The sequence below is a fragment of the Zonotrichia leucophrys genome, chromosome 20 (assembly GCF_028769735.1).
Source record: "Zonotrichia leucophrys gambelii isolate GWCS_2022_RI chromosome 20, RI_Zleu_2.0, whole genome shotgun sequence".
In the NCBI taxonomy this organism is placed as follows: Eukaryota; Metazoa; Chordata; class Aves; order Passeriformes; family Passerellidae; genus Zonotrichia; species Zonotrichia leucophrys.
The window spans coordinates 5,205,628-5,233,534 of NC_088189.1; the positions used below are offsets into that span (position 1 = coordinate 5,205,628).

Consider the following 27,907-nt stretch of genomic DNA (forward strand, 5'->3'; position numbering starts at 1 on the left):
CACAGATCCAGGGAGAGGAGCCAGGAAAACATCACTACTGTGGAGCAGACACAAAATGCTAATGAAAACAGAGTTTAAGCAGATCCTCTTTCTGATCTCAATGCTGGAGCTAAATTAAGCCTTTTGGAAGAGTTCAAGGCTGGTGTTATCCAGCTGGAGACAGCTCTGGAGGCATCCAGCCAGCACAGAGAGAGGAGAGGAGAGGACCATGCCCTGTGCATGGCCACGTCCTCCGGCTCTGCAGCAGGTTGGTGGTGTGAGGAAAATTAATCCACAAACACCAGAGGTTTATGTCCAAAAAGGAGACAGAGGAGCCCTTTCTGGCTTTATTCCAATAAAGGGAGAGGCCATGGGGCGTTCCACTGGGATCTCTCAGATTTTTGGAGGACACAGCCTCCATTTTATTCCAATTTCCCGGCTGCATTTCCATTCTCTCTTTCTCCATTGGCTGAGGTACCTGAGAGTTACTCAGACTTCCTGATACACCTGATACTGAAGATTTCCCAAAGATTCCCCTCTAATGTATAGCCCTCCCTTTTAGTTTTTAATTTTTACTGAATTTAGGGATTTTTCTTCTCCATTGTTTTTTTCATCTCTCAATGTCTAATTTTATTTATCAGCAAACCTAAAGTTTATTTGTAACAGCAAATATCTTTTTCCATTCATCAACCAGTGGAATCCTTCCCATTGTTTTTTTTATCTCCCAGTGCTGGTTTTATCCACCAGGAGACCCACAGCTTGTTTGTAAAGACAAATCCTCTATTCCTCTCATAGGTACTTGCACCTTGTAGATATCCAAGCACAGCACAGACTGCAGTCTGCCACCCCAAGCCTTGTAGTAACACGGATTTTCCTCTGGTATAAATACCTACCAATACAAAACCTGAACCTCCTCCACAGCCTGGAGCAGGCAGAGCTTGAGAACAAACCTTGTGCATTCTTCTCTGGGTTGTCTTTGGAGGGTTTTCCCTCAGTGAGCAGAGCAGTGAGTGGATGTGTCAGGAGCAGATGCTCACATGTCCTTGCTGTGCAATTAAGGAGCTCCAGCCTCAGGGACACCAATGGCTGCAGGGCAGCAGCAGCAGCACAGGGAGAGGAGCCAGTCCAGGGACACAAGAGCATCCAGAAGTTCCATCTGATCATTTATCTTCAGATTTATCTGTTCTCTTCCTTCACCTCAGCACCAGTACCTGCAGTCTGCTGTTCCCAGACCACATCTGGAGCAGGGATAAGGCTGGGGCTCCTGCAGAGGTCTGAAATACAGAGTGTTGGCCAATTCCAGCTCCTGTGGCTGATGCCAGCTGAGATCAACAAAACCTGCTGAGTTATTTAATCAGCAATGGGTTGGACAGGATGAGCCTGTGTTCCAGGCTTTTCTTTGAGATTTTTTCCCCCTGGATGAAAAGCTCTGGATGTCCTGCTCGTGTCTGTGCTCATGCTCACACTCCCATCACTGCCCCAGCCCCTGAGCTTCAGTGCTTGCCACTGCCATCCACCCTCTGTGTCCTGGCTTCAGGCTCTGCCTCTTAACCCAGAGCTGATCATACATTTTGACATCAATACCTGTGACTGGCAGCCACATTTTACATCACGGTAACCTTTCTTTGAAATGTCTGGGCTTGATATTCAGCGAGTTTGAAAAGGTCTCCCCGAGGCACAGGGAAGGTCTCTCTGGGCTCCTGCAGCTCCAGAGGGTGAACAGGGCAGCTCTTTGGGGTGAGACCAGAGCAATTCACACAGCCACACTCTGTTACCTTGGATAATGTGTGTGCAATGTGTACTCACCCCTAGCTGGGTAGAAGAGGCACAAGGTATATCAGGATGGAACAAACAGAGGCTTTTGTGGCCAATTCTCAATACTTCAAAGAGAAAAATAATAGCTGGGTTTTGGTATCTTGTCTTTGATTAGTCATTAAGCTAATGATGGGATATTAGATCTTGGATCTACACAGATATTTGCATCCTGTCCTGTCGCAGACATCTTTTTATTAAAAATCCTTTCTTAGGATTTTTTCCTAAGACGCTGAGATTTTTTCCTTCTGAGATGCTGAGAGGCCTCAGAAACAAAATGTAAACAATGATTATCTGCTGCTGTGGAATGCAACAGGTGCATCTGTGATTGGTCTCATGTAGATGTTTGGAATTAATGGCCAATCACAGCCCAGCTGGCTCTCTCTCTGTCTGAGCCACAGACCTTTGTTATTCATTCTTTTCTATTCTTAGCCAGCCTTCTGATGAGAACTTTTTCTTCTATTCTTTTAGTGTAGTTTTAATGTAATATATATCATAAAATAATAAATCAAGCCTTCTGAAATATGGAGTCAGATCCTCGTCTCTTCCCTCATCTGAGAACCCCTGTGAACAGGGTCACACTGTCCCTGTTTGTGAGGAAAGGGAGGGTTATTTCACAGGGCTGAGCTCAGTGGGGTTTGTGTCACTGTGGTGCTGAGGGGATGCAGGATTCCACCATCCCCACCAGAAGTGTCTGCACAGGGCACAGAGTGTCCCCCAGCCAGGTCAGCAGCAGCCTCTGCCCGAGGGTGGCAGCTGTGTCACCCCTGCCACGCTGTCAGGGCTCTGGAGAGAGAGATGCCCAAATGAGGTGTGACAGTCAAACCTGCCCCAGATGAACCTGGCAAAGCCTGCAAAGGTCGAGCTCCTGCCCAAAGGCACTGGTAGAGCTCCAGATACACACACAGCCTTTGACACCCGGCCAGATATTCCTATTTACCCAGCATTTGTGCTCCCACACCAGGATGCCCCGATCCAAGGTAAGGACCAGAGCCAACACATTGCAATACTGCTCCCCTCAAAAAATTCCAGAGGAGATAAATTCCCTTGCTAGGCTGTAGTTGTCCAGCTTCCACGCTTTTCCCTGTGCCAGTTACTGGCTCCAAAAGCAGAGTTATTTTCTTCTATCACTCACAAACACTAACCTCTCCTGGCGTGCTGTAGCTAAATGGCATTTACCTGACAATCCTGAGACACTTGGCATGGAAAGCTGGAGAGCTAATGTAAAGGTAGGGTTAATTAGGTGGTTATTTATTTACTGTGGGGGGAAAAAACCTGTGGATGGTTTTTTTTCATCAGACACATCCTGTGAACATCAAACATGAGTGCCATTGCCAAATGCTCCCTTTGGCATCCCAACACGATGTACCTTCCCCTTCTCTGCTTTGTCTTGCACAGATTGCTGTATCCTGAAATGCAGTACTGTGCTTATTAATGGCTGAAATTATCCACTGGCTGGTTAAAAAAATGCTAATTCTGGCTACTGAGTGAGATAACCAGTAATTTTGTAAAGTACATTTAGTCAAATAAGATTTTTTGGCAGCCAAATGTTGTTGTAGCAGAATGTGCTTCCCTGATTGACATATGCTAACAATACTGCCTCCACAGTCAGGGGGAGGATAATTTACTTTCCATTTCCATTGGAAATGAGGTGAACCAGAATGTGGTAGATTGTTGAAATGTGGCTCTGTGGTTTAACAGATCTGCTCAGAACCACAAATCAAATGATGTGCTGTATCCTCAGTCCTCTCCCTCGTCACTTCCAGGAAACCAGCAAGGACACGTCTCCTCCTGAGTCAGTTTTCAGCTCCTTTGGGGCTTCTCACCATTTCCCCAGGTGTATCTGCACTGAGAATCCTCCCCAGCAGAAAGCAGGGAGGCTGCAGCCATCTCACAGCAATCCCCAGGTGTGCTCAGGGAAATGAGCTATGACAGAAACTTAGTGGGTACAAATGAGGTTTGCCCAGCTCCTCATCATCCACACTTCTCTCCATTTCAATTGTCCTGAAAAGAAAGGGAGAAAATCTCTTTGGGCATCCAGCTGACTCTGGAGGGGCTGTGTCCCTGGAGAGGCTGAGCTGACAGACACCAAGGGTTGGCTCTGCTCTCACCTCACTTATCAGGCTACAAGGGAACATCTCTCATCTCTGACACAAAATCCCTGCCATAACCCAGGGTTAAAATTATCCCTTTATCTCAGCTGGCCCCCTGGCCCACTCCAGGGGCCTTGCTCCAGCTGCTGCTCCATGGGATGCACCACACTGTGACCAGCATTTCATGCTCCACTGGCTTTGGGGGATTTTATTTACTTATCTGGAAAAAAGGCATGAGGGAAAACACAAGACCTGTATTCAAAAATCTTTTATTATCTCAGTATTGGAACATTTTCTTTTCTCTCATCAAAACTCTTTCAATTAAAATGTTGTGAGTGGTTCTGATTCTTGGCTGTTTTTATCATAAATACTTAGAGTGTTGAATTTGCCACTGTATCTCCAGAAGAGCCTTTAGCTTCTTGTATTTACTTTTAACCACTTCTCCAAGGATTCACTCATTTTTTCTGTGCCTGTCCAAAACCTTGTGCTGATGGACCATGAACAGCCAGCTGCAGGTGGCTCAGGTGATGGAGTTTTACTGGGAGCAAAGGCCACCCATGAACAGGTGTAATACTCATCAATTTTACCCTCCCTGCCTTCAGATGTATCCAACAAAAAAAAGTTTTTCTTGTAGTAGGGATCCAAACCCCATCTTTTTCCAAAGTGGCCACTGATGCTGGAGACACTGTAAAAGATCCCATTAATCACCTCCAAAAGTCTTCCTGATCCTGAACTTTTGGATATGTAATCCTGGGATCCCAGACCAGCTCCTCTTGAGCAAAGGGGAAATTTTCCACTGATTTGAGAAGTTGTTGGAGGCACCAGCTCCAGCAGTGTGCAAAGCCACTTGAAAATGAAGTGTTGCTGCACTGATGTGCTCAGTGTGCTGGGCTCCCAGCAAGCAGCTCAAAAGAAAAACAGGGAATTTAAATGGTTTTCTTAGGAAAATTGGCTTTTCTAGCCCTTGTGTACTTTGGGACTTTGTGTTTGCAAATAATAATTCTTTCAACAAATTAAAACATTCTGCTACTGGGGAAAATATTGATTTTTTTTTTAATATATGAAAATTTTGCTACAAATCAAGATGGGGAAAAAATCTTTAAATATAGCCTTTGATGGAAACTATGCAATATTCCCACTTTTATCATAACAATTCCTAAAAGGGAAAGTCAATGCTATTCTAGACAATTTCATAAGCTCTTTAAGAGACTTCACAATGCAACTGTGGAATGAATCAAGGCTTTTAAGACAGCTTGGAAAAGACTTTTAGAGTTCTGCAAAATTACATCAAGCAAGTGTAATTTACAGCTAGGGCAAAATTTTAGAATGAAAACCAATAAATCCTGAATCTCAGGTGACAGAGGGAAACATTTCCAGAGTTAAGTAGTGCACTTTGCTGATGTGCAGACATTGTTCAGCAGCAGGGACAAGGAAGGGCATTCTGCAGCTAAAGCCACAGAAACTGGAGTGAGGAGCTACAGGGTTCATGTCTTAGTCTGATCTGGTAAATCTGAGCAATCATTTCACCCCTGTGTGCTCCAGCTCAGCCTGGCTGCATTGCAAGGGTTAAATAGTTGGTCTTTATTGCTTAGTGATCTGTCTTAGCCTGTGGAGGCAACTCCAAAAGATAACTCTTCTTTATATACAGGAGGCTGTGAGATCTTTTAGAAGAGTAGAAAACTGTTTTATACTTAATAAAAGAGGCCATTAGCAGCCTGTGGTGGTGGGGTGTATCCAGGAATTCACTCAGCCTGCAGAGGAGTTCTGTTGTTGTTATCAGCATAAACGGGAGAGGATGTTCTCATCGTGTGGAAGAGACAAAACCCAGCTGGTGCTTTTGCTTAACACCTTGAGCTCTGGAGCACAAAGTTGTTCAGAGACTTGATCCATCCAAAGAAAACCTGGACAACAGCCACAGAGCCTGTCTTCACCAAGAGAGGAGATTCTGCTTCAGATCTATGGACAGAGAAAGTGAAGTGTTTCTGATGTACCTCTGCTCCCCTGTGCTGCTCATTTCTTTTACAGATGCCCCTGCAGCACCTTGGGGGTGTGGTTGGGTGATTCCCATTCACCTCCAGCATTTCTGAATCCGCCCCAGAGCACAAAAGCCAGAAATCTGCACCAGACACAGGGTGTACAGAGAAGCCTGTTGGGTGATTCCCATTCTCTTCCAGCATTTCTGAATCCCCCCAGAGCACAGAGCCCACAGATCTGCACCAGACACAGGGTGTACAGAGAAGCCTGCCCACCGTGGTGATGGTCCAGCAGGGGCAGGTGGATGGAGAGGGGATATCTCCACCCAGCAGATGGAGCACCTGTCCCTAGATGAGGTTCTGCAATCTGCAGAGGGACCTGGCATTATCTTGGAGTGCAGGGTTGTTCTGTGTCCTACATCACTGAGGTGAAAGATAAATCCCTGTCTAGGGAAGAAGTCAGCCTGCCTTGGAGCTCTCCCACTGAGCAAATTCCCTCTTGAGTTTCAAAGTTTCATCTTTTTGTCATTTTATCACTTCTAATGCAATTGCTTTCGCAGCGATTTGCAGCACGGTTCAATTCTTGTCAATGTTTTGAAATTCTAAAATCTTGAAGGGCTTTTCATTTGTTCCACACTCAGCTGAGTGATTGCTGAGTCTCCTCCTGTGCCATCCAGCAGAGAGGATGAGCTCTTGGGCTCAGCAGAGCAGCTCCCCATCCCACCATGGCAGACGTGCAGGCAAACCCTCCACGTGCCTCTGTTTCCCTGGGCTGCCCTTTGCCAAGCTCAGTTCCACTGGGGTTTCTAAACAGCCCAAAAGCCTTTCATTTGACATGAACTGTGACTTCCACTTGATTCAATCACTGCTTAATTTGATCCTCCATTTAATTTTATCAAAACTGTAGTAATCAAATAATTTGTACTGAAAACATTACAATTTCCACTTGTTTATTCTGATCAATTTTAATCCTTTCAGGCACGAGGTTTATTTAACGTAGTTATGAAATAACAAAACACTGTCATTAAATCCACAAGGAAAGGGCACAAGACAAAAACAAAGATAGTTAAAAAGATCCCAAGGAGCGCTCATAATGCAGGAAAAAGACAATAACACACTGTTATTTAGAAGTCACGCTATGCATGATGAGAGCTAAGCAGCATCCTGCTGGTTGTGAGATGAAAAGATCAATGGCATGTTTCAGAGAAGACATTTCTGGCAATAGACTGCACTGAAAAGGGGAAAATACATAAATGATCTGAATAGATTAGATATGAATGATTTGGCTTTTTTTGGGTGTTGACCGACATGAACGAACCTGTGTCAGCCTCTGTACAACAAACCTCCAAAACCAGCTGAGTGAGAGGAGGGAAAGCTTTCCACTGCAGGCTGTTCCTCTGTTGCTTTGAGGAATAAAAAACAACCTCCTGCTCTGCTGCTCCTCTCCCTGACTGTGCCCCATCCCTCCCCTGCAGGTGAACACCTTCATCTCCTTCGTGTTCCCCATGGTCGTCATCTCGGTGCTCAACACCATCATCGCCAACCAGCTGCTGGTGATGTTCCGGCAGGCGGCCCAGGAGAACCAGGTGTGCACCATTGGTGGGCAGCAGACCATGCTCAGCATGTCCATGGAGCCCAGCAGAGTGCAAGCCCTGAAGCACGGCGTGAGGGTCCTGCGTGAGTATGGCCTTCCCTTGGGGTATAGAAATGGGACTGGAAGAGGAACAGGTGGGAATTGGAAAACACTCACCAAAATGCCCTCTCCTTTTGTCCTTGCTTGTTGGTGTTAGGAAAATTAATCTACAAACACCTGAGGTTTATGTCCAAAAAGGAGGCAGAGGAGTTCTTTTGCTTTATTCGAATAAAGGGAGAGGCCATGGGGCATTCCTCTGGGATCTCTCAGATTTTTGGAGGACACAGCCTCCTTTTTATCCCAATTTCCCAGCCACATTTCCCTTCTCTCTTTCCCCATTTCTGAGGTACTTGAGAGGTTCAGACTTTTCAGAACGCCTGATACCAGAGATTCCCCTCTAATGTTAATTTTTAACATAATTAATTTAATGGAATTTTTAACATAATTTTCCCCCTCCCTTTTAATTTTTAATTCTTACTGAATTTAGGGGTTTTTCTTCTCCATTGTTTCTTTCATCTTTCAATGTCTAATTTCGTTTATCAACAAACCTAAAGTTCATTTGTAAAAGTAAATATCTTTTTCCATTCATCAATCAGTGGAATCCTTCCCATTGTTTATCTCCCCGTCCTAGTTTTATCTACCAGCAGACCCACAGCTTGTTTGCAAAGACAAATCCACTATTCCTCTCATTGGTTTGCAAAGCTAAGGAGCAGACCTGCTCACTCTGGAAAAGCAAAACCAACCCAGCATTTTAATGATTTAGTCGACAGCAATTTAAGCCTTGCTTGTGTTGTTTCATTACTTCCCTTTTTCTGCATAGCTCTGGTTCAGACAGAGCTTGAATAAAAGATCCTGCACTCAGGAATTGAGCTGTAATGCAGAGTAGTGGATGTCTTGATTAAATAAACTGAGGAAAAGACCAAAGAATCTGGTAGCTTAACCTTAGAGAGGATAAGGCAAAATCTGCCCAAAAATATTACCCAAAATAGCTAACAAAGGGTGCCCGTAGTGGTTTTAAACATGAGATGGGGAGAATTTGTTAGCAGAAAGCTTTCTGGTGTTCTGGTGTTTTTAGAAGGTTTTGGGTTGTCAGGGACCCCAAAGTTCACCTAGTCCCAAACCCTTGCCATGGGCAGGGACACCTTCCTCTGTCCCAGGCTGCTCCAAGTGCCTCCAGCCTGGCCTTGGACACTTCCAGGGATGGGACATCTTGGTATTTGAAATGCTTTGGCTCAGACCACATTTCCAATGAGAGAAATCCCTAGAGAAGGCACCAGGAGCCTCCATGACATTTTCCCAGCTGTGTTTCACAGGGAATGCAGCCCATGCAGCACTCCTTGCCTGTGCCATGGGTGAGCCACGTGTGCATTCCCAACTGGGAAACACCTACTGAGAAAAAGGAAAGAAAAGCACAGGGGACATTAAATTCCCCACAATTATCTTGTTGGACTGTGTTTGTTTACAGTCTCTGCACCCCAATGAACTGTTACCCAGGCGTGGGTGAGGAGGGAGCCCTGCTTCCCCACGGAGCCTGCCAGGACTCTGCTCCTTGCTATCCCTTTCTGTTTTTTAACACTTCTGCCTGCTGCCACGAAGTGAGAAGCTGCCTTTTCTCACTCCACTACACCACTTCACACACCTCTCTCTCCTTTTAGTATTGTATCCTCTTTGATCATCAAGAAGAGAGAGCTCTTTATGAATAATAGCAGAGAAACCTAAATTTACATCTGGCATTCCTCAGCACTGGAGGAAGTGCACCCCTCACCCCCAGGTCCACATCTCCTCTGAGGCTCTGAAAAACAACCCCTCACTTTCTGAACAATAAGCATAATTTTCTTTTTCATCTTCTTCTGCTTCCTCTTTTCTCTTCTCCAGGCAAATTTTTGGGTTTGCTGTGTACTGCAAAAGCTGAGAACATTTGGCAAAAGTGAGGGTTTCAGTCTGGAGCCTGAGGGGGCTCAAAAGTGGGTCAGATGTGGCACCACGGGGGCTCCCTGTGCAGGGATGCCCAGATATTCCAGGCATCTCCTCAGGGCCACCCCAGCAGCAGCACTGAGCTCCCCTCCCTGCTGGGGAGGCAATGAGAGGGCAGATGTTTGCTGCATTTCTGTGCTCAGGAAGATCCAGCAAATAAAAAAAATCCTCCCTCACTTTTGTCTGTGATTCACTCCACCATGCAGAAATGCTCTCTTTATCCAGCAAATAGGAGTGAAATCCTGTGCATTTCAGTTTTTCAGATACAAAAAAATGATTTCTTTTTTTTTCTTTTATTACTGGAGGTACTTGATTCACTCTTACTTTTGTCACCTGTTCCTCATGAGTTACATTTTAATAACTCAGCTCTCTGAGCTGTCTGAAAAGCAGCAAAGAATACACAAGGATTCACATGATTTATCCATCCTGGCACCCATGACAGCCAAAATCATGAACAGAGTCTGGGCTCATTTATGGAAGAAAAGAAAAATGACACTTGTCCCCCCTTATAAAGCTGCTGGCAGGGTATCAGAGCTTCATGGGGGTGAAAGAATTTTCCATTTCCAAAAGTGAACTTTGGCCTGAGGTACAGAGAAGGCTGATTTAGGTCTAAGGGTGAAATGTTTCAGAACTTGTAAAAGCAGAGCTTAGGAAACAATTTTTTGAGATTCATGGTGTGCAGGGCTGTTGGGTAAGAGCAGAGCAGCAAAAAACTTGCTCCAAATGTACTGAGATTAAGTATTTGTTTACATTGAAATAAGAGCTAAAAGTGGCCAGGCTAACAGCCTCATTCAAAACACCCACAACAGTGTTTTCCTCTCTTTTGGTAGCATTTGTGTATTTTCTTGGCTCTGTCTGACTGTGGTCATGTACAGAATAATGAGGGTGATCAGGATCAAGGGATGTGTCAGGCCTGTTGCCTGGGAGCCAACTCATTAAGTCAGTAAGCAAGAGATTCCTGATTCCTGAATTCCCTCTCTGCTGTCAGAGCTCACCAGGTGTGAGGATTCAAATTCAGAGGGCTCCAGGCACTCACAGCTTTCCAGCTCTTTTTACTGAAGATATCAGGGCAGCCAGGTCTGCTGTTAAAAATACCTTCCACTAACAGATTGCACACCCTCCTTCACCCATCCAACTCCTTCCATTAAACACCTCCAGGTTGTGTTGCTATTCCTTGGCTATGCTGGAGCCCTGGAATGCTGAGTCTCCCAAAGCTGTGTGATGCTTCACAGGAGTATGAACATTTTCTGGTATGCCAATCACTTGATAAAATTCTAAATAATCCTTAAATACTCACATGTATACACAGAAACACACACCAAAGCAATCACAGAATCATGGAATGGTTTGGGTTGGGAGGGACCTTAAAGCTCATCTCATTCAATCTCCTGCCATGGCAGAGACACCTTCCATTATCTCAGGTTGCTCCAAGCCCTGTCCAGCCTGGCTTTGGACACTTCCAGGGATGGAGCAGCCACAGCTTCTCTGTGCCAGGGCCTCCCCACCCTCACAGGGAAGAATTTCTTCTTGATATCCAGTCTAACCTTTCCTTCCCTCACTTTAAATCCATTCCCCTGTACTGTAACTCCAGGCCCTTGTCCCAAGGCCCTCTCCAGCCTGCTTGGAGCTCCTTTAGGCACTGGAGGGCTGCAGCAAGTTCTTCCTGCAGCCCTCTCTTCTCCAGGCTGAACAACCCCAATTCTCTCTGCTGCTCAAAAATCAGGGTGTATTTGAGCTTGGCTCAGGATGAAAGCTCTGTTCAGCCAAAATGTCTTCTGGAAATGGGGCAGTTTTGTGGCACGGATTGATACCCCCACCAATCCCCCTGCCTGCAGCCCTCAGCAGCTCCTGGCTGCCTGTCAGACCATTCCCACGGGGATGGAAGGAAGGCAGGAGTTACTGAATGGCACAGCTGAGCTCTGATAATGACACTGAGACAAATTGATGGACATCAAGGGGAGGCTCTGCACGGGGGACGTTGGCTAAGCCTATTAAAATGTAATCAGTTCCAGGTAGCGTTTGCTCTGTCACTGAAGCTGCTTAGTGAAAGCAATTATAAAGCACTTAGAGGTTTAGCCAATTAAAAGAATATCCTTCAGTCTCCCACAGCTGGCTGGGTGATGCTTCAGTAAAATGCCTCTCAGCAGATGAAGTCAAGATGCATTTTTTACTGAACATCTGTGAATTTTTAAATTATTGAGGCCTCTGTATTTCATCAAGTAATACAAGACAAAGGCCAAGAATTAATGATGTATCCATGTGTTTCATTAATTTGTGCATTAATAATTCCCCTTTTGAACAAATATTTTGAAGAGTCCATTCATTTCTCCTCAGCAATGCTCCAAGTCTGAGTTATTCATTTCAGGAGGAGAATATTGCCATGAGATTTAGTTTAACCAGCCTACAGGCAGGAATAGCTCATACTTTGCAGCCACAATACACAGAAGAGCACCAGTCTAAAACTCCTTAAACAGTTGTATTTCATAATTCCTATATTCTAAGGAAAGCAGATTTATTTGTTCATGAATCATTTCTTTTCAAGAAAGGAACAGAATTCATGGCAGTTTGTATCTCTAATAAAAAGTCTGAGCAACTCCAAGTGGAGTTCAGCAAAACCCCTGTGGCATTAAGCTTGAGTGGAAGCTGATTTTAACAGCTGAAGTGTCACATTGAAATTTGGGAGGATAAATTACCTATTTAACAATTGTATATATTTCCCAGAGATGTTTGTAGTTGTAGGTTTACTTTGCAGCCTGCCAAGTGAGATAAAACGAGCAGCATCAGAGTGCTCCATAAACACCCTCCAAGGAGCAAAAACCAGGGGTGGCTGCACCTCTTGGGGCAGGGAGTCTCTTTTTTCCCCTCTGTGTCCCTTTGCTCAGCCTGGCACAGCATTCCTGCAGGAATTGCAGGTTCCTGTGGCTGCATCTCTGCAGAAAACTCCAGCGTTGGCCATGCCCTGACAGCAGATTTTCCAGGTGTTAAGCCGTGACAATGTGAGTGTTTAAAAAGTTAACTAATGTGATTCTAAACATGAAGTCTGGCCAGGGCTTTAGTCAGTGTGGAAGCATGCAGTGAATACAGATCCAGGGTTCCTTTGATGAGCAGAAACTGTTCTGGGAGGAACTAAGGATATGTGAAACTCAAAACTGGAGGGGAAAGAAGAAAGCGCTGCAGAGGAAGCCAGTTCAGGTTACACCTGATCCCACCAAATAGAAAGAGACCTGAACATGGTGAGGATAAAATGGGATCCCTTCTTTACCTTTCAAAGAGAAAATTCTCTTCCTTTCTTCTTCCTTCTCCTCCAAACATCCAGACAGCCCCAGGGGAAATGGCATGAATGAAGTTTAAATGGAATCAAGCATCCTCTTCTCTAATTTCCAAAAGAATAACTACCTTAGAAGGAAACTTGGGAAGAGACCCCAGTATGCACTGGGACAGCAGTGATGATGTGCTGCTTGCTAGTGCCTGTTCTTGGGCCAGCTTTAATTTGTATTTTCTGCCTTGCCCCTTATGGATGGAACTGGTGCCAGGGGATGATTTAACCACTGGCGTGAGCTGGGGCAGGAATTCACATCTATTTTCAAATCTGTCATCTGAAGCCATTAAAAATCAGGACTGGAGAATACAATCTGGGTGAAATATGTTGATTTTGAATGCCAAAAGGTTTTTTCATTCTCTGTGCTCTCTCACTTTCAGTAATAAAGAGGAACTTGGGGGTTTTTTTTATCATACATTCAGGAGAATTAGGGGATTGTATCCAGCAAATGTTGTGTGTTTTCAGTGGTGTTTAAAGGAGCTGAGGACTTCTCAAGCTCACTGTTACTCCAAGTTTCTTCTTTGCTCTCCTGAGTACTCCTGGTTCATGCTGGTGGTCCCCAAACTCTGCTGATTGTTACTGACTTTTATGGAAATCCTTTCTTCCACAGCCTTATGACCCAAATACCAGCATAAGTAGTTTTAATTTTACTGGGCTCCTGCAACCCCTGCTTGGGGGCCTGCTGATATAAATATTGCCAAGAGCCTGTCAGGTAGAACATCATGTTAATATAAACAGCACCTCGAGGTTTGAGGAAGCAGTGCCAGCTGTGCCTGCACTGGCCCAGCTTTCACCACCTCTCAGGTCAAACAGCTCTTTGGGAGAGCTTCTCTAGTAATGGCATCAACTAAATAAGTACATAAAGCCCAGGAGACTGGGAGATACAAGGATTGTTTCTCCAAAAACCACCCTGATAACCTTTTGTACACCTCGTTAGTGCCAGCTGGTGGGTGTTCACCCCCTGGGCAGTGTTGGGGATGAATCTGAAGCACAGAAAAAGCTGAGAGCTGCTGTTCAGGGGGGCCAACACCTCCCCAAACAGCTCCTGTCTTTGCTTAGGAATTCCACCATGCTGCTCCACATCTGTATGTGGCTCAGCTCCCCTTCAAGTGCAGAGAAAAAGAAATAAATTGGCTGAAATAGCCTGGACAAAACTATCAAGGGAAGATGGATCCGAGCCTCTCTGGAGGCCTGAGCAGCAGCAGGGAGGAGCAGCATCCTGTTCTGCCTCTGCTGGAGATAAAGGAGGACAGGACAGAGGGATCCCCTCACCCAGGGCCACCCCGGGGCTGCAGGGCTGTGACTCAGCATCCCAGGGGGGCTGGAGGAGATGAAGTGAGGAAGAGGAGGAGGGGAACACCAGCCCAGCTCTGTGCCGCAGCAGCAGCTCCGGGTGAGTCAGAGCTGTGGCTCCTCACCCGTCACCGTCCCAGGGCTCTGAGTCACTGCGAGCCTCACATGGCCCCACCAGGGCATGGGGGCTGCAAACCCCTCCTGAGCCCACACTGAGCTCAGCCAAACCAGACAAACCATGGCCTTCCTGCTCGTGGTGCCCTCCCTGTGCACATGCTAACCCAGAGGAGCAGGGCAGGCCGCAGCCTCAGCCCAGGGTACACACAAGGAAAAATAAAACACCCAGTGTGATTCAATAGAATTTAACTTCCAGGATTGCTGCCATGTCCATTCGAGTCTGAGAGTAGAGACTGGCACAGTTTAAATCTCCTCACAATGAAAAAGATGTCAGTCAGAATTGATGTTTCTCTCTGCAGGACTTCCTGAAGGAAAAACAAACCAGGGCTCGCCCTCTGCCACTCCTCCTTCCTCTCCCCTTCTTCCTTGGCATGCAGTTCAAACAGGCAGAGAAAAGAGCCATTATTGGACAAAATAGAAAAACACAGGATGTAATAATTCATGGTTTAATACACATTTAAATTGGGAGTTTGATTTAGAAGGGAAATGAGGGCATGCTTTGGTGGAAGGATCATTCCCCGCCCCCCCTGGCCCACTGGGATCATCTTGCTGGGGTCCCACATCCATTCCCCAGCCTTGAGGTTTGGCACCTCATTTGCTCAATTATGGGAAATATCAGAAGCTCATGGAGCAGCTCTGCTCCTATTAGAACCTTATTGAATTAATTAGAAGTGAGGGATGTGTCTGGTTTATTTTTAGTTCAAAAAATAAAGGCAGGAAATCTCCAACCTCACCAACACCACCCTGGACAGTGACCCCATCACATATTGAGTCAAACCCTGCAGTGCTCAGCTCCAGCAGCTCATCTGCTCCTTCTTACTCCACCAAAGAAACCCATGTGTCAAGCTTTTGATGATGGAGAACACATCCTAGGAGATCATAACAACAATAAAAAATCATTTTGGCAGACAGTTTGCCCAGGATTTGTTTTACAGCTCAACCATTTTGACAGGCAGAGCAAAACAGCAGGATAAGGAACCAGGTATCTGGGAGAAAAGGGAATTTTCATTCTGTTTAGGTGGAAGTTAACACAGTCTTGTGTTTCATATTCCTCCCAGGGGACAGGAGCCAGGAGGGCAGGATTGCCACCCTAAATCTGCCTGATCCCTTGTATGGTAAAATGAAAACATACGGATTAAGGGTGACAAATTCAGGTCGGGATCTCCTAATCTGTGCAGCACAGAGCTGCACAGTGTGTCACCCAGCTGGGACTTCCAAATCAGACCATAAGTGTCTCCAGTGCACTTCACATGTTTAATAGAGATTTAATTGCGGAGTGATTGCGTGTGATATTACAGAATTATCACAGATTACTTAATTGCTGATGTTAAGCAGATACTCCTCTCAATATGTGTTTTTGTTACTATAGATCCATATTATTTGGCACAGCATTGCCTGAGCAGCAGAAGAAGCAGAGATCATTTACCAGGAGAAAACCACTTTCATTTAACATGTTGGTAAATTTAACAAGCAGATGTGTGAGATTCTTATAATTGGCTGTGGAAAGAATCCGGATCCCGCAGTTCCTAAAGAGCTGCACGCAGGGGTGAGCAGCTGAGAAGTGCCAGAGTGTGGAGGTTTCTGCAAAAATTAAGATGTGCCTGAATGAAGCTGTGTTTGGAGGCATTTGGGAAGCTGCTTTTGCAGCCTGAGAGTGCAGCTAATCCTGTGCAGGACTGGGAGAGCAGATGGGCTGGAGCTGTGCTGTTGGCTCGTTCCCCTCAGCCTGAGGCTGACGGATGCAGGAGGAGAGGCTGGAGAGTTTTGCTTCTCCTGCAGCTCCTGGGAGTCACAGGGGGCTGCTCCATCCAGAACAAACCAAAACCCATCCAGCAGAGAAATGGATTTCTGGAGGTGGCCAAAAGCAGGAATGTGAAGGAGCAAGGCAGGCATTCCACCGAGCTCCCAGGGGATGTCCCACCTCTCCTGTGCCACACATCGTGCAGGGGCTCTCCTGCCAAAGTCCCATCAAAGCTCTTCAGGGAAGGATCAGACACAGGTCAAATTCATTCACTTGATGGCATCTGAAGGGCTGCAGGCTGTCTGGTGAAGAGTTACATCTGTGATCACTGTGGCAGCAGAGCGGCCAAAAAACAGTTTGAAAAAATGAATTCACTTGGACAAGAGAATAAAAACAGACCCTCTAGCCTTCTTTCCAAAACATGTCCCTTCAGTTGCTTAAATCTTTATTGGATAAATGGCTTTTGCAGCATTCCTGGAAGATGCTGTCATGCATCATGGAATGGAACCTTCTCCACTGTTAGCTGTGTGTTTAATGAGACAGGGAGCTCATGGGTGTGAGCAGGGAGCTGGACACCAGGGATTATTTAATTTCTGCTCTCCTGTGCCTCTTAGCTAAGCATCAGTGAAGAGGAGATGCAGCCACAGCCAGACTTATTCCTCCTGGACTGCATTATCCAAGGGAAACATCTTGAGCTACAACCTGGTCCCTGTGGGATGACAGTGTCTGGGTTTGGGACATATCCACATGAATATTTTCAACTCCAAGGCAGAAAACCCTCCAGAATTTGGCTCCATGTGCCAAATCCACATTGCACTTGTGGTACCTCACTCTGGAGCAGAGCTTTGCTGCTTCCCAGCCCCTTACAGGTCACATAAAGGACGAGAGTGATGTGTCCCTTGTTGTCTGTAGAGCAAATTTGGGACCAAAAATAACTTAATTATTTTATTTAGTTTTTATTTTCTTCTTGCCTTTTATTGTGTTACATTTTAACTGAGATTTCTTTATTTCCTGCTAGATTCTGCCAGAATCCTGCTGCTCCATACAGAAGTTGAAACACGTATTACAAAAGAAACAAATCTTTCTCTTGATTGCCTGATAGATCTGCTTTTTAATCCAGACTGACAATGGCACTCTATCAACAGCACTTTTATGCCTCAGAGTTGTTGAATTTTATTTTCCATTGTCTGACATCCCTCAGAATCTGGAAAGGAAAAAAGCAACAGTGTCTTTCTCTGCTTACCCTGCAATTGATCATTTTTATTATGACAAAGTCCAGACCAAAACACGTTGTAACCTCAGGTATGGCACAAATGTAGAAAAAAAGGATGAGCCCTGCCACTAGAAAGAGCAGTTTAATGATGCTCAGCACTGTGGCCAGTGGCTCCAGCAGTAACAAACTAATGGGATTAGAGTGGCCCTGGCTCCCTGTCTACCTGGATGGAAAACATACACAAGCTGTCTCTGTGAATACCATGCACAAAAACCCTGTGCCACGAGGGCGTGAAATTGAGATGCAAACAGAGTTTCCTTTGAGCCAGAAACTGGGCATGGCCAGTCCTTCATCTGTACCTTCTGCTGTTCTTCATGTCCCTGCCCCAGTGCTTAGTGCTGTTCTCTGTGATTTCTGTTTTGCTTGTTTTTACAGACATCTGCAGGCTGCTCGTCCCTCACGGTTATCAATTCTTTGCACTACAGCAACACAAGAACAAGTGGGGCTGCAGGAAAACAGTTACAGCAATTAAACCCAAGCAGACAGGTCCCTTTTTCAGCCTGATGGGGAGTTGCTCACAACGTTAAGGCTTTTTTTCCTGCCTTGCAGGTGCTGTGGTGATTGCCTTCGTGGTCTGCTGGCTCCCTTACCACATACGGCGCCTCATGTTCTGCTATGTCCCCTCCAGCCACTGGACAGAGTGAGTCACAATCTGGGGACAGGGTCCCCCCATGCCAGGATAGGCTGGGGGCTCAGGCTGGGCTGGGGATGCCAGGGCAGCCCCAGGTGTGCAGGTGGAGGTGGGATCTGGAACAAAGGTGTTCTCCAACCGAGGGGTTCTAGTCTCAAAACCTGTCGCAGACATGCTTTATGAAAAATCCTTTCCTTAGGGTTTTTCCTCCTGAGAAGCCGAGAGGCCTCAGGAACAAAATGAAAACAATGGTTATCTGCTGCTGTGGAATGCAACAGGTGCATCTGTGATTGGTCTCATGTGGTTGTTTCTAGTTAATGGCCAATCACATCCCAGCTGTCTGGACTGTCTCGGTCAGTCACAAGCCTTTGTTATCATTCTTTTTCTATTCTTAGCTAGCCTTCTGATGAAATCCTTTCTTCTGTTCTTTTAGTATAGTTTTAATATAATATATATCATAAAATAATAAGCCTTCTGAAACATGGAGTCAACAATCTCATCTCTTCCCTCATCCTAAGACCCATGCGAACTCCATCACAAAAACCTAATTGCTGTTTTGGTTTGTTTTTTCTTTTGGATGTCTAAGTGTTTGCCAGGCAAATTAAGAGTTTTTGTTTTACCTAAATACAACCTAATTGCTGTTTTATTTTGTTTTTTCGTTTGGATGTCTCAGTGTTTCCAGGCAAATTATGAGTTTTGTTATACCTAAATCCCTCAGGAAGCATTATTTTGAACCAAAAGGCATCATCAGCCCCTCCTCCTCCTCCTTCTGAGGGCTGCAAGCACAGCCTTCAGTCTGGCAGCCCTTGATGAAATGACATTTGGACAGGGGGGTTGGTACACCCAGAGTGGATTTCAGTCTCTGTGCAGAGATATTGATCCCAGCCCTAAGATGCAGCAGCTCCTGTCAGCACACAAATAACTCCACCAGGCCACATTTCCTCTCTGACAGGGGAGATGACACAGGTGGGGGAATGGCTGTGCCACTTACTGAGGCTGGGCCAGGTTATTTACTGGATTTTGCAGGGAGTGGATCAAAATGAAACGCCAGCAGTTGCTGCTGATTAGGAAATGTCCAGATTGTCAGAGAATTCCAGGATAATTGCACAGACACTGCTCACAGATGTGCAAAGGCACCCCCTGCTCCTTTCTGAGGCACCAGGCCAGGCTCTCCAGCAAAGCAGCCACCAAACTAATTATTATTTTTAAATATGTCATTAAGAGCTAATGCTGTCTGGAGACACATACTGAGGAAGGCTGAGATGCCAAGGGATGCTCTCTTGTGTCTCCTCCCATGGTGAAACATCCCTGCTTTCCCTAAGACCAGGCCAGTTTCTTTCAAGGGAAAGGAAAAAAAAAAATCTACAATACCAAAAAGCAGAACAACAATGAAAAACAAAAATTCTTTCAATTCCAGACTCAAAATATAATAAACTAGGATATAGCAGTCTACTGACTGGGACTGTGGATCCAGCCACAGTAAAATCCAAAATCTATCTTCAGTCATGAAAACAGAGCTCTAGGCACACACTGGGACAAATTGTTGTTTCTCCTTTGCTTTCCTATATGAAAACCACTTAAGGCACTGTTCAATTATGTAATGACTGCATTTGCTTTGAGCAAGAGGTTTAGAGAAGTCTGTCTACATTTAGTGGGAATTTATTCATTGTGGCTGTGTTCACATAATATTTTTTTTCTTCTTTTTAAAACCATGATTGATTTTAGGAAAACACCGAATTTACAAAATGATAGTGAACTATCAGTCTGGTGGCTAACCAAGAGTTTGCAGCAGATTGGCATGTTCATTAATAAACACATGTACCTTCCCCCTGAAGAAATTTTTCCAATATTAATTCTTCATAACTACACGGAGAAACTCTATAAGAACTGGATGGGCCTTGCAGTCCTTGGCAGTGCTGAGGGGGTGTGGAGGAATGGGCAACATAGTCCAGCACTCCTCTATTTATCTTTTGTTAGACGCTGCTCAGACTAGAAATAAGATCTGCAATTTTCACCAAGATAAATGATTCTGAGGAACATCTTCCTGAAAATGAGACCCGTGGTGTTTATAAATGCTTTACCAGCTCAGGGCTGTTGTTCTCAGTTGGCCCAAGGAAAGATATAGCCAAAAGCATAAAAGGTAATAAAATATTTTCAACCAGTTCTAGTTGAAAACATTAAATTGTGGTGGTTAGGATGTGTTTCAGAAGCATGCTATCATCAGTTTGCCCCCAGAACAGGAAATGCTGTCCCACATTATGGACAAATCCCAACCCAGGGACCCATTGAATGAGCTGATGCTGCTCTCACTGCCAGAGGGAGGAGAGAGCTGCATCTGTTCCTGGAGTTTGGCTCTTCTGCAACCTCTGTAGATCAGAACTGCAGCCAAAAAAGTCAAGTTAATGTGTATGTATGACACAGAAGCGAATTTCCATCTGGCTCCTTGGGTTTCAGAATGACTACTTCCAAAGAAAAATGAGTGCATGAGGTAAATATCTTGTCTGGATCCAGGGCTTAAATAAGTCTCTTACTGCTGGTGAGTGGGGCAGTATCTTCATGGAGGCATCTGATCCATGTTTGACCAGTTCCAGTTGGACATGTACATGGGTTGTGGTGGCCCAGGCACCTCTGGTAAGCTCATGTTTGCAGCCTAGGAAGGTTAGCTGGAAAGCAGCTCGTGTTTTTCTCACCCTTGCAATTTTGAGTTCTTCGCACTCAGATTTTTCTCTTTCATCTGTTCTTCCAGTTTCCTTTACAACTTTTACCACTACTTCTACATGCTGACAAACGTCCTCTTCTACGTCAGCTCAGCAATCAACCCCATCCTCTACAACCTGGTGTCAGCAAACTTCCGCCAGATCTTCCTCTCCACGCTCACCATCCTGTGCCTGCCATGGAGGAAGAAGAAGAAACGACTGGCCTTCACCAGGAAATCCAACAGCATCTCCAGCAACCACACATTTTCCAGCCAGGTCACAAGGGAAACTACGTACTGAAGCCAAAGGAGGAGGAGGAGGAACGCAATTCATCGTGGAGTCAAAACTTGAGAGAGGCCTCTGTGACTTTCATGCATGGTCTCCAAATTCACCTGACACAAATGTGTTTAGCAAAGTCATTTTTGTTGGAAAAAATAGGCTTTGTTCTGCCAGTAACTTTGAGGTTATTTTCAAGCATTGGCCTTGCCTCTTGTGAGTAATGTCTACATGTATTGTAACTTCAGTCTGGCATAAATCCAGATGTGGTGTTAACTGGGAAGCCAAAATGTGTTCAACTTAGGCAAAACTGTTCTGCATTTCATCCTTTTCTCAGTGCAGAGATGCCGTGTCCACATCCAAGGGTTTGAGATCACATCTCCTGGTGGCACCAAGCAGAGAGTTGGATGAGGAGAAAGAAGTTTGAACAGAAAGGGATGTTCTTGGAGAATGGATGTGCTCATCTGTGGGATGTTCAAGGAACGAGGAGTGAAAACTCAGGGAGCCAGGTGGTTATTTTAGAAATTTATCTCCATTGTGAGGAATATGTCTGAGGTGCTCAAGAGAGCCTCTCTGGCTCCTTGGAATTAAATAAGAACAGATGATGCCTTACCTAGGCTGGGGTGGCTGTGGCCTGGGGAGTGGGGTCACCTTTGGCTTTAGGGCATCCACAGTGCCTGGCTTTGGCACCACTGCAGCAGAGTTTCTGGCAAAGCCAAGAATGCAGAGCCTGTGCCCAGATGGAGCGCAGAAAATGAACAGAAATGGAAAAATCTTCCTTTTGCCATACAGCCAAATCCTATTTTTTACCAGGGAGAACAGTTTGCTGGCTTGCATTAAGAGTTGAGAAAACTCTGAGCTCATGAGGGCTCCAGGCTGCTGAGATAAGAGCAATCTGCCCCAGTTCTGTGGGACCTTCAGATTTTTCCCATTCTTATTCCAGTTTTATTTGTTTCCTTGCCATTTCCACAAGGCTGGCATCTCATATATAGCAGTTGTAGGCAGCAGGTCCTCTCGTTCTACCTTTTCTTGTATTACTTTTTGCTACCAGAACTGTTGACACACCTATCTGCGTCCCTGATATTTACATAGTTCAAATGCAGAGCATAAGAAACTCTAAACTGGGGACTCTTTGCTCTAAACCCACTTTCTTTTAATAAGCCAGAGAAACAGAAACAGGACCTGAAAATTCTCTTTGAAATTTAAGAGAGGAGGTAAGGAGAGCTTCAGCTTTTCTCCCATAGGGTTCCCCTCTAACAGCCCCTTATATAATACAACAAATTGCTCCAGAGTCTTTAGTACTGAAATAACAGGGCTCTGGGACAAGCTGAAGGGCTTTAGTGACCTGCACAAACCTGGAGCTGACCAACCAACCTGTGCTGATGGTGACCTGGTGTCCCCTCCCTTTCACACTACACATCATCAGGAGAGCAGGACTTGCCTCTGAAAGGTGACAAAGCAGAAGAGCCAGCTCAGTTTGGCTTTCTGGGCTTTGCCCATGTCACCCTTCAGCTAAGGAGCACCTGTGGTCCCCAGCTGGAGCCACAGTGCTGGAGGTGAGGGTCACACAGTGATGGAGGCACCAGCACCACTGGTGACATCTCCTGCTGCAGATGTTGCATCACAGAATCACAGAACAGGTCAAGTTGGAAGGGACTCACAAGAATCACTGTGTCCAACTTGCTGGATTTCTGGTTTAGGTCCTGTTGGGCTCAGCACAAAGAGGAAACACCCATCTGGGGGCATTTGCTCTGAGTTCTCGGTGATGAATGACAACTTTTGGGGCATTTAGAACCTGTGTGGTATTTTATTTTGTCATTTAGAACCTGTACCCACCTGGCCACCATGGCAGCCCATCAGCCACACCTGCCAGGGATGGGAGGTGATTTTAATGCCCAGTACAGAACCCCTGCAAAAGAAAGGGCTCAAAATAAAAGTCACTGGGGCTTCAGTTCCTTCTGACTCAGCCAAACTGCAAGCTCTGTTCTGTCATGCCTTCTTGTGATTTCTTGCCCTGGTTGTACCAAGCAGAGGGCAGAGATTATATTTGACCAAGCACTTTTGTTGCTCGTGGACTGTTGACTCCTTTTTGATAAAGAAAACAGTTAGTGGCACACAAATAAATAAATTGAAATAAAGAGGAATAAGAGAGACTGATCTCTTCAGAAGGAAATCTGTGAGAAAACAGCAAGAATTTTGTGTGTATGGTGTGTGTGAAATGCTTGGGCAGGTTGGAAGAAGACCTGCTCATCCTGCCTAGTGGCAAAATCCAGGTGCCATGAACAGGAGAGGGGAAAAATCTGCCTTGAGAGAAAGAGGAGTCTTGATGTCACACATTTAACATTGGCCTTTCAGGCAAGACAATTCAAATGTTTCTGGATTACTCAAATTTTTTTACTTCACCTCTAAATACAGCCAGCAGCTGGGAGGAGCTTTCTGAAAACTCCCAGGGAAGCTGTAACTGCATTGCTTTGACTTTCATTACCATTTAACACCCTGCATGTCTCATTTGCTTTGAAATATTAAACATTATTGCTACACTTGTTCAACACCAACCTGCTGAAATGTGCTTGATTATCTTAGAAGACACTGTACAAAAATTGTTCTTTCACATAAGATGCTTGGTTTAGATTTTCACTACTGAGATACCCAGGCAGCTTACAGAATATTTGATCACAGCTCAGAGAAACTGCCAGGTTTATTTTGGGTTTGACATGACAGTGGGAAAAAGCTGGAGTAAAAATGAACTTCTCATAAACTCTTTCCACAGTGTTTCTTGGGCCACTTGAGTGCTGAAGAGCTGGGGGAATTTGGGGGATTTATCCAGGTGGTTTGCTGACTTCTACAGCTCTGTTCTTGCAGTTTGACAGGAAAGCAGACCTGGGTCCACAGCCTTAATCTGAGATTGCAGCTCAAAGCTACCTCTTCCACTGGCCAAATCTGACAACCTTGAGCTGAGCAGTGTAAGTTACAGCTGGTTTATCCTCTCCTCCCTCCTCACCTAATTTTGCTATATTCAGCTTAGAGGTGTGGTTCCCTTGAGCTCAAAGAAGTGAGGATAGCTGATTGCAAACCAGATAGTTTCATGATTTCCAGAGAATCACTGGACAATTTGGGTTGGAAAGGACCTTAAATAAAGACCATCCAGTTCCAAACCCTGCCGTGGGCAGGGACACTTTTCCCTAGACCAGGTTGCTCCAAGCCCCATCCAGCCTGGCCTTGTAAAGGAAAGCTGATACAGTAGAGAAGAAAAAGGTACAAACTTCCCCATATTTACCAGAGAAATGGTTCTTTTGATGCCTTTCAACAATGATTGAACTGCTAACCCAGTAAGGTTTTAAATTTAATCTGGTGTGAATGGCTTTTGCCATTAGACCGAACAAGAACTCCCATCCATTGTGTCCCTGCCTTGGCTGCACTCTTCAGCAAAGCAGAGGTGAGTGTTGGGGCCTCTGCTCATCTATGCAAATTCCCTGTGTTTGGAACTGTTTGTTTTGACTAAAACAAGAATAAAATCTGCGGAACCCCGCAGATGTGAAGTGCTGCCAGATGGATTCTGAGAAATTCCATTCTGAACAGAGTCTATCAAGTGACCCCTTCAAGCGTTATTTTGAGGCTTTGTTTCTCTTCAGAGTGCCCTTGGCAGAGCCATCAGCTTAGCAGAGTGTGAAATCAAGTTTATAAAGTCATTTTGCTATTCAGAAATGTCCCCCAGACAGGACTGTCTCACCACAGGCCAGTCCATCAGGGCAGGGATGCTCTGCTGAGTTTGTCTTTCTTGCAAGGTGCATGAGGCCTCACTTCAGTGAGATTTTTCAGGAGAGAACTCAATGGGAAATCAGCCAGGAGGGTTGGCTTTAAACACAACAGCAGCAGGACCTTTTTATTTCCAGCACCCAGTGCAGCAGCCCTGGGTGTGCTGTGTCAGCCCAGTGTCCTCCTGGCTGTGTTTTTGGTGGCTCTTTAACCAAAGCTGTGTCTGCTGGAGCTCTGTCTGGTTCCTCACACATCACAGCTCACCCACTCTTCCTGTTCTCAGTCTGGATTTGCTTAAAAAGTAGAAATTGCTGATCCAAGATTTCATGATGCTGTGTCCTGGCTTTGTGATCCAGAGTCCTTCCCCAGCTGTGCCACCTGATAGTCCTGCACATATTGTATTTATGGCAAATATTTTTGAAGTGCACCTTTTTATTTTTATTTTATTCTGAGATACAAAATGTTGATGTGCTTTATTTTTTTTTTTTGTGGCCTGTTGCTCAATGGGGAAAAAATGAATGTTAAAAGTGTGTCAGTGTCTACTTTGTGATATTTTCTGTGACAAAGGGAAAGAAGAGGGTGTGGAATCCTCCTGTATGGCAATGGGAAACACTCTTTCAGTGTAACATGCTATTATTGATACTGTATTTACTGATCAAAGTGTACTGAAATGGTTAATTCCTGATATAGCCTTTGTACTGTATGGTATTTTATTTTGTCATTTATTGATCCTAAGAAATAAATATCCAAATTTAAGGCTTGGGTTGTTTTTTGAAGTGTCAGGGGTGCCTTTATCACACAGTGGTTATCAGCACAGACACCCTGCCTGGGCTCTAAACTGGTGGAATCCCACTGGCCTGGAACTGGGATTTGCAGCTGCTCTGCAGAAGGGCCCTGGGTGCTCCTGTCCCTGCACTCTGCTGCTCAAACCCATCCAAGCATCAGCTGCTGCTTCAGACTTAGCCCAGCAGACAAGCAGGGGCACTGGCTAGGTGTGAAGGACACTCCCATCAGTGAGGTTTGCCCTGAAAATCCCTCCTGGGATCTGTTAAATCATCAGATCTGTGCTGTGCTGTTGGGCAGAGCAATTGGGAGCATCCAGGACTTGGAGCATTGGGGTGCAGGAGCCTGGAGTGTGGGAATAATGAGATCTGAGCAGTTCCAAGTGCTGAGATCCCAGTGGCACTGCAGGGTCTGAGCTCCTGCCCTGCCTGTCTCCCCTGCTTGCTGCTCCCTGCTGCAGGGCAGATGTTACAGATGTTGTACCTTGGCCCTTATTCTGCAGCAGCCTTGCCCAGAAAACTGAGCAGGTTGGGGCTTTGTTGCACTGGGAGCTGCAGGGGCACAGCAAAAGAATCCTCACACCCAAGAATGATGAAAAATAAGCAGCTTTATTGTGTTTTTAAAGTGAGATTTCCCCTCCTATCCTCCCATCTTTAGTGTGATCCTCTTCCTCCCTGGCATTTATTTTTCTTACACAAATGTATTTATGTATTTTTCTAACACAAATGTAGTTTTGTGCGGACAGAATGCTTGGGTATTATCCTCAATATTAAGGTGTCCTTACACTAAATGAGCAAAAATCAGTCACCTTCATCCTCCCTGCAGCTCCTGGTTAATGTTCTGTTGTGCAATAGCTGAGCTGAGCCATAAAATCTTCATAGTTTTTAACCATTCAACCCTTTTGTTTTGATTTCTGATGGAAGGGAAGGTTGCGTGGAAAGCAGCAAGAGAATAAAATTTAAATATTTGGAATCATTCATGCCTGGAAATTCCATCTTCTAAAACCTAACTCAAATGGTCTCCAAAGGCTTTTTGGTGCTGCTTCCAGATGAGAGGAGCAGGAGCCTCTATTGTCCCTAAACCATCAAGCACTAAGGAATGAAAATAATTTATTTTATGGATCCTTTGATTTGGTATTCAGCCCTGCTCTGCTCAGAGGTGTATTTTCAGCTCACAGCTCCTGTCTGCAGCAGTGGAAATCCACAGCACGTGGCAGCATCCTTGTTTCCTGCCTGCAGGAGATTTCTGTGCTGGGCTCCCGGTGGAGCCTCCATGGTTTGTGCAAAAATTCAGCGTTGAAGCTGGAGTTAAAAACCTTGCTGTCTGCTCGTGGCTTGTCTAGCACAGGGCTGACTCCCTGAAAAAGCCAAATCCTGGGAAGCTGAGCTTCCCATTCCTCCCAAGCCACCCCGTGTCACGCAATCCTGCACCACGTTCCGCCCCAGAAATGTGCAGGAAAACAGAAGATGTGGACAGTCAAATAATTCTTTTTTTTCCTTTAGAAAGGCACAAGGACTGTGCCTCGAGCCACGAGGAATGCTTTGAGCTCGGCCCTTATTTCTCATTTCAATTATAAAAGCAATTTCCATAGTTCACGAGGGGAAAATTTCAGGCACCTTTCGGAAAAAAATGTTACGTTTTAGTAAATGGCTTCATAAAACTTAATAAACATCCAAGCAGAAGTTAATTTATTTAAAATATCTTTAAATCCTGCTCTGCCTTATTGAATTTGTTGGAACAGTAGATCAGGCTGGAGTATATTCATGAGGGCATTTAAGCAATAAGGCAGCACATCACAGTTATTATTCCAGGCCTCCTGTGGGCTGGGAAGCACAAAGCAGAACCTGACGTGATTTTGGACACTCAAGTGCAAAACCCCTCCAGAAGCACAGGCACAGGCATGGCCTGAGTGCTGCAGGGTGGCCAAACCAAGCTGCTGGTGTTGTTTTCTGGGAACAAAAGCACGCCAGGGGAGCCCAGAGCAGCCAGCCCAGCATCCATGGCCTGCCAGCCCCGTCCTGGGCTCACTCAGCCAAATGCCAGTGGGAAAGGATCACAGAACCATGGAATTACAGGATGGATTGTGTTGGAAAGAACCTAAAATCTCATCTTATTCCAACCCCCTGCCATGGGTAGGGACCTCTTCCACTATCCCAGGCTGCTCCAAGCCCCATCCAACCTGGCCTTGGGCACTGCCAGGAATCCAGGGGCAGCAACAGCTTCTGTGGGCACCCTGTGTAGGTAGGCCTCAGCACCCTCAGAGAATTTCTTCCTAACATCTAATCTAAATAGAGAAGCAGCAAAGTTGCTTAAACACCATATTACCGGTGATTCAAACCAGCCAAACCAGCCAGGAGTTTCAAGAAGGAGAAAGGCCAAAAGTTTGTCATAAGTGTATTAAGGGCGTGTGTGGGTGCTGCAGCCACCCCTGGGATGATGTTTTGCCGAGGGTTGTTCAGAGTGGAGAAAAGAAAGCTCCAGGGAGAACTTAGAACCCC

At 45.4% G+C, this 27,907-nt stretch overlaps 1 protein-coding gene across 1 annotated transcript in view; it reads left to right on the forward strand.

Annotated features, from left to right (window-relative positions):
• NTSR1 (neurotensin receptor 1) overlaps positions 1-25,356 on the forward strand; it is a 55,666-nt gene extending 30,310 nt beyond the window's left edge. The window contains exons 2-4 of the mRNA XM_064730111.1: positions 7,333-7,534; positions 17,817-17,907; positions 20,645-25,356. Coding sequence (XP_064586181.1) covers positions 7,333-7,534; positions 17,817-17,907; positions 20,645-20,894 — 543 coding nt within the window. The 3' untranslated portion in view covers positions 20,895-25,356. The remainder of the gene's footprint in view (positions 1-7,332; positions 7,535-17,816; positions 17,908-20,644) is intronic.
• The last annotated feature ends 2,551 nt before the right edge of the window (positions 25,357-27,907 follow it).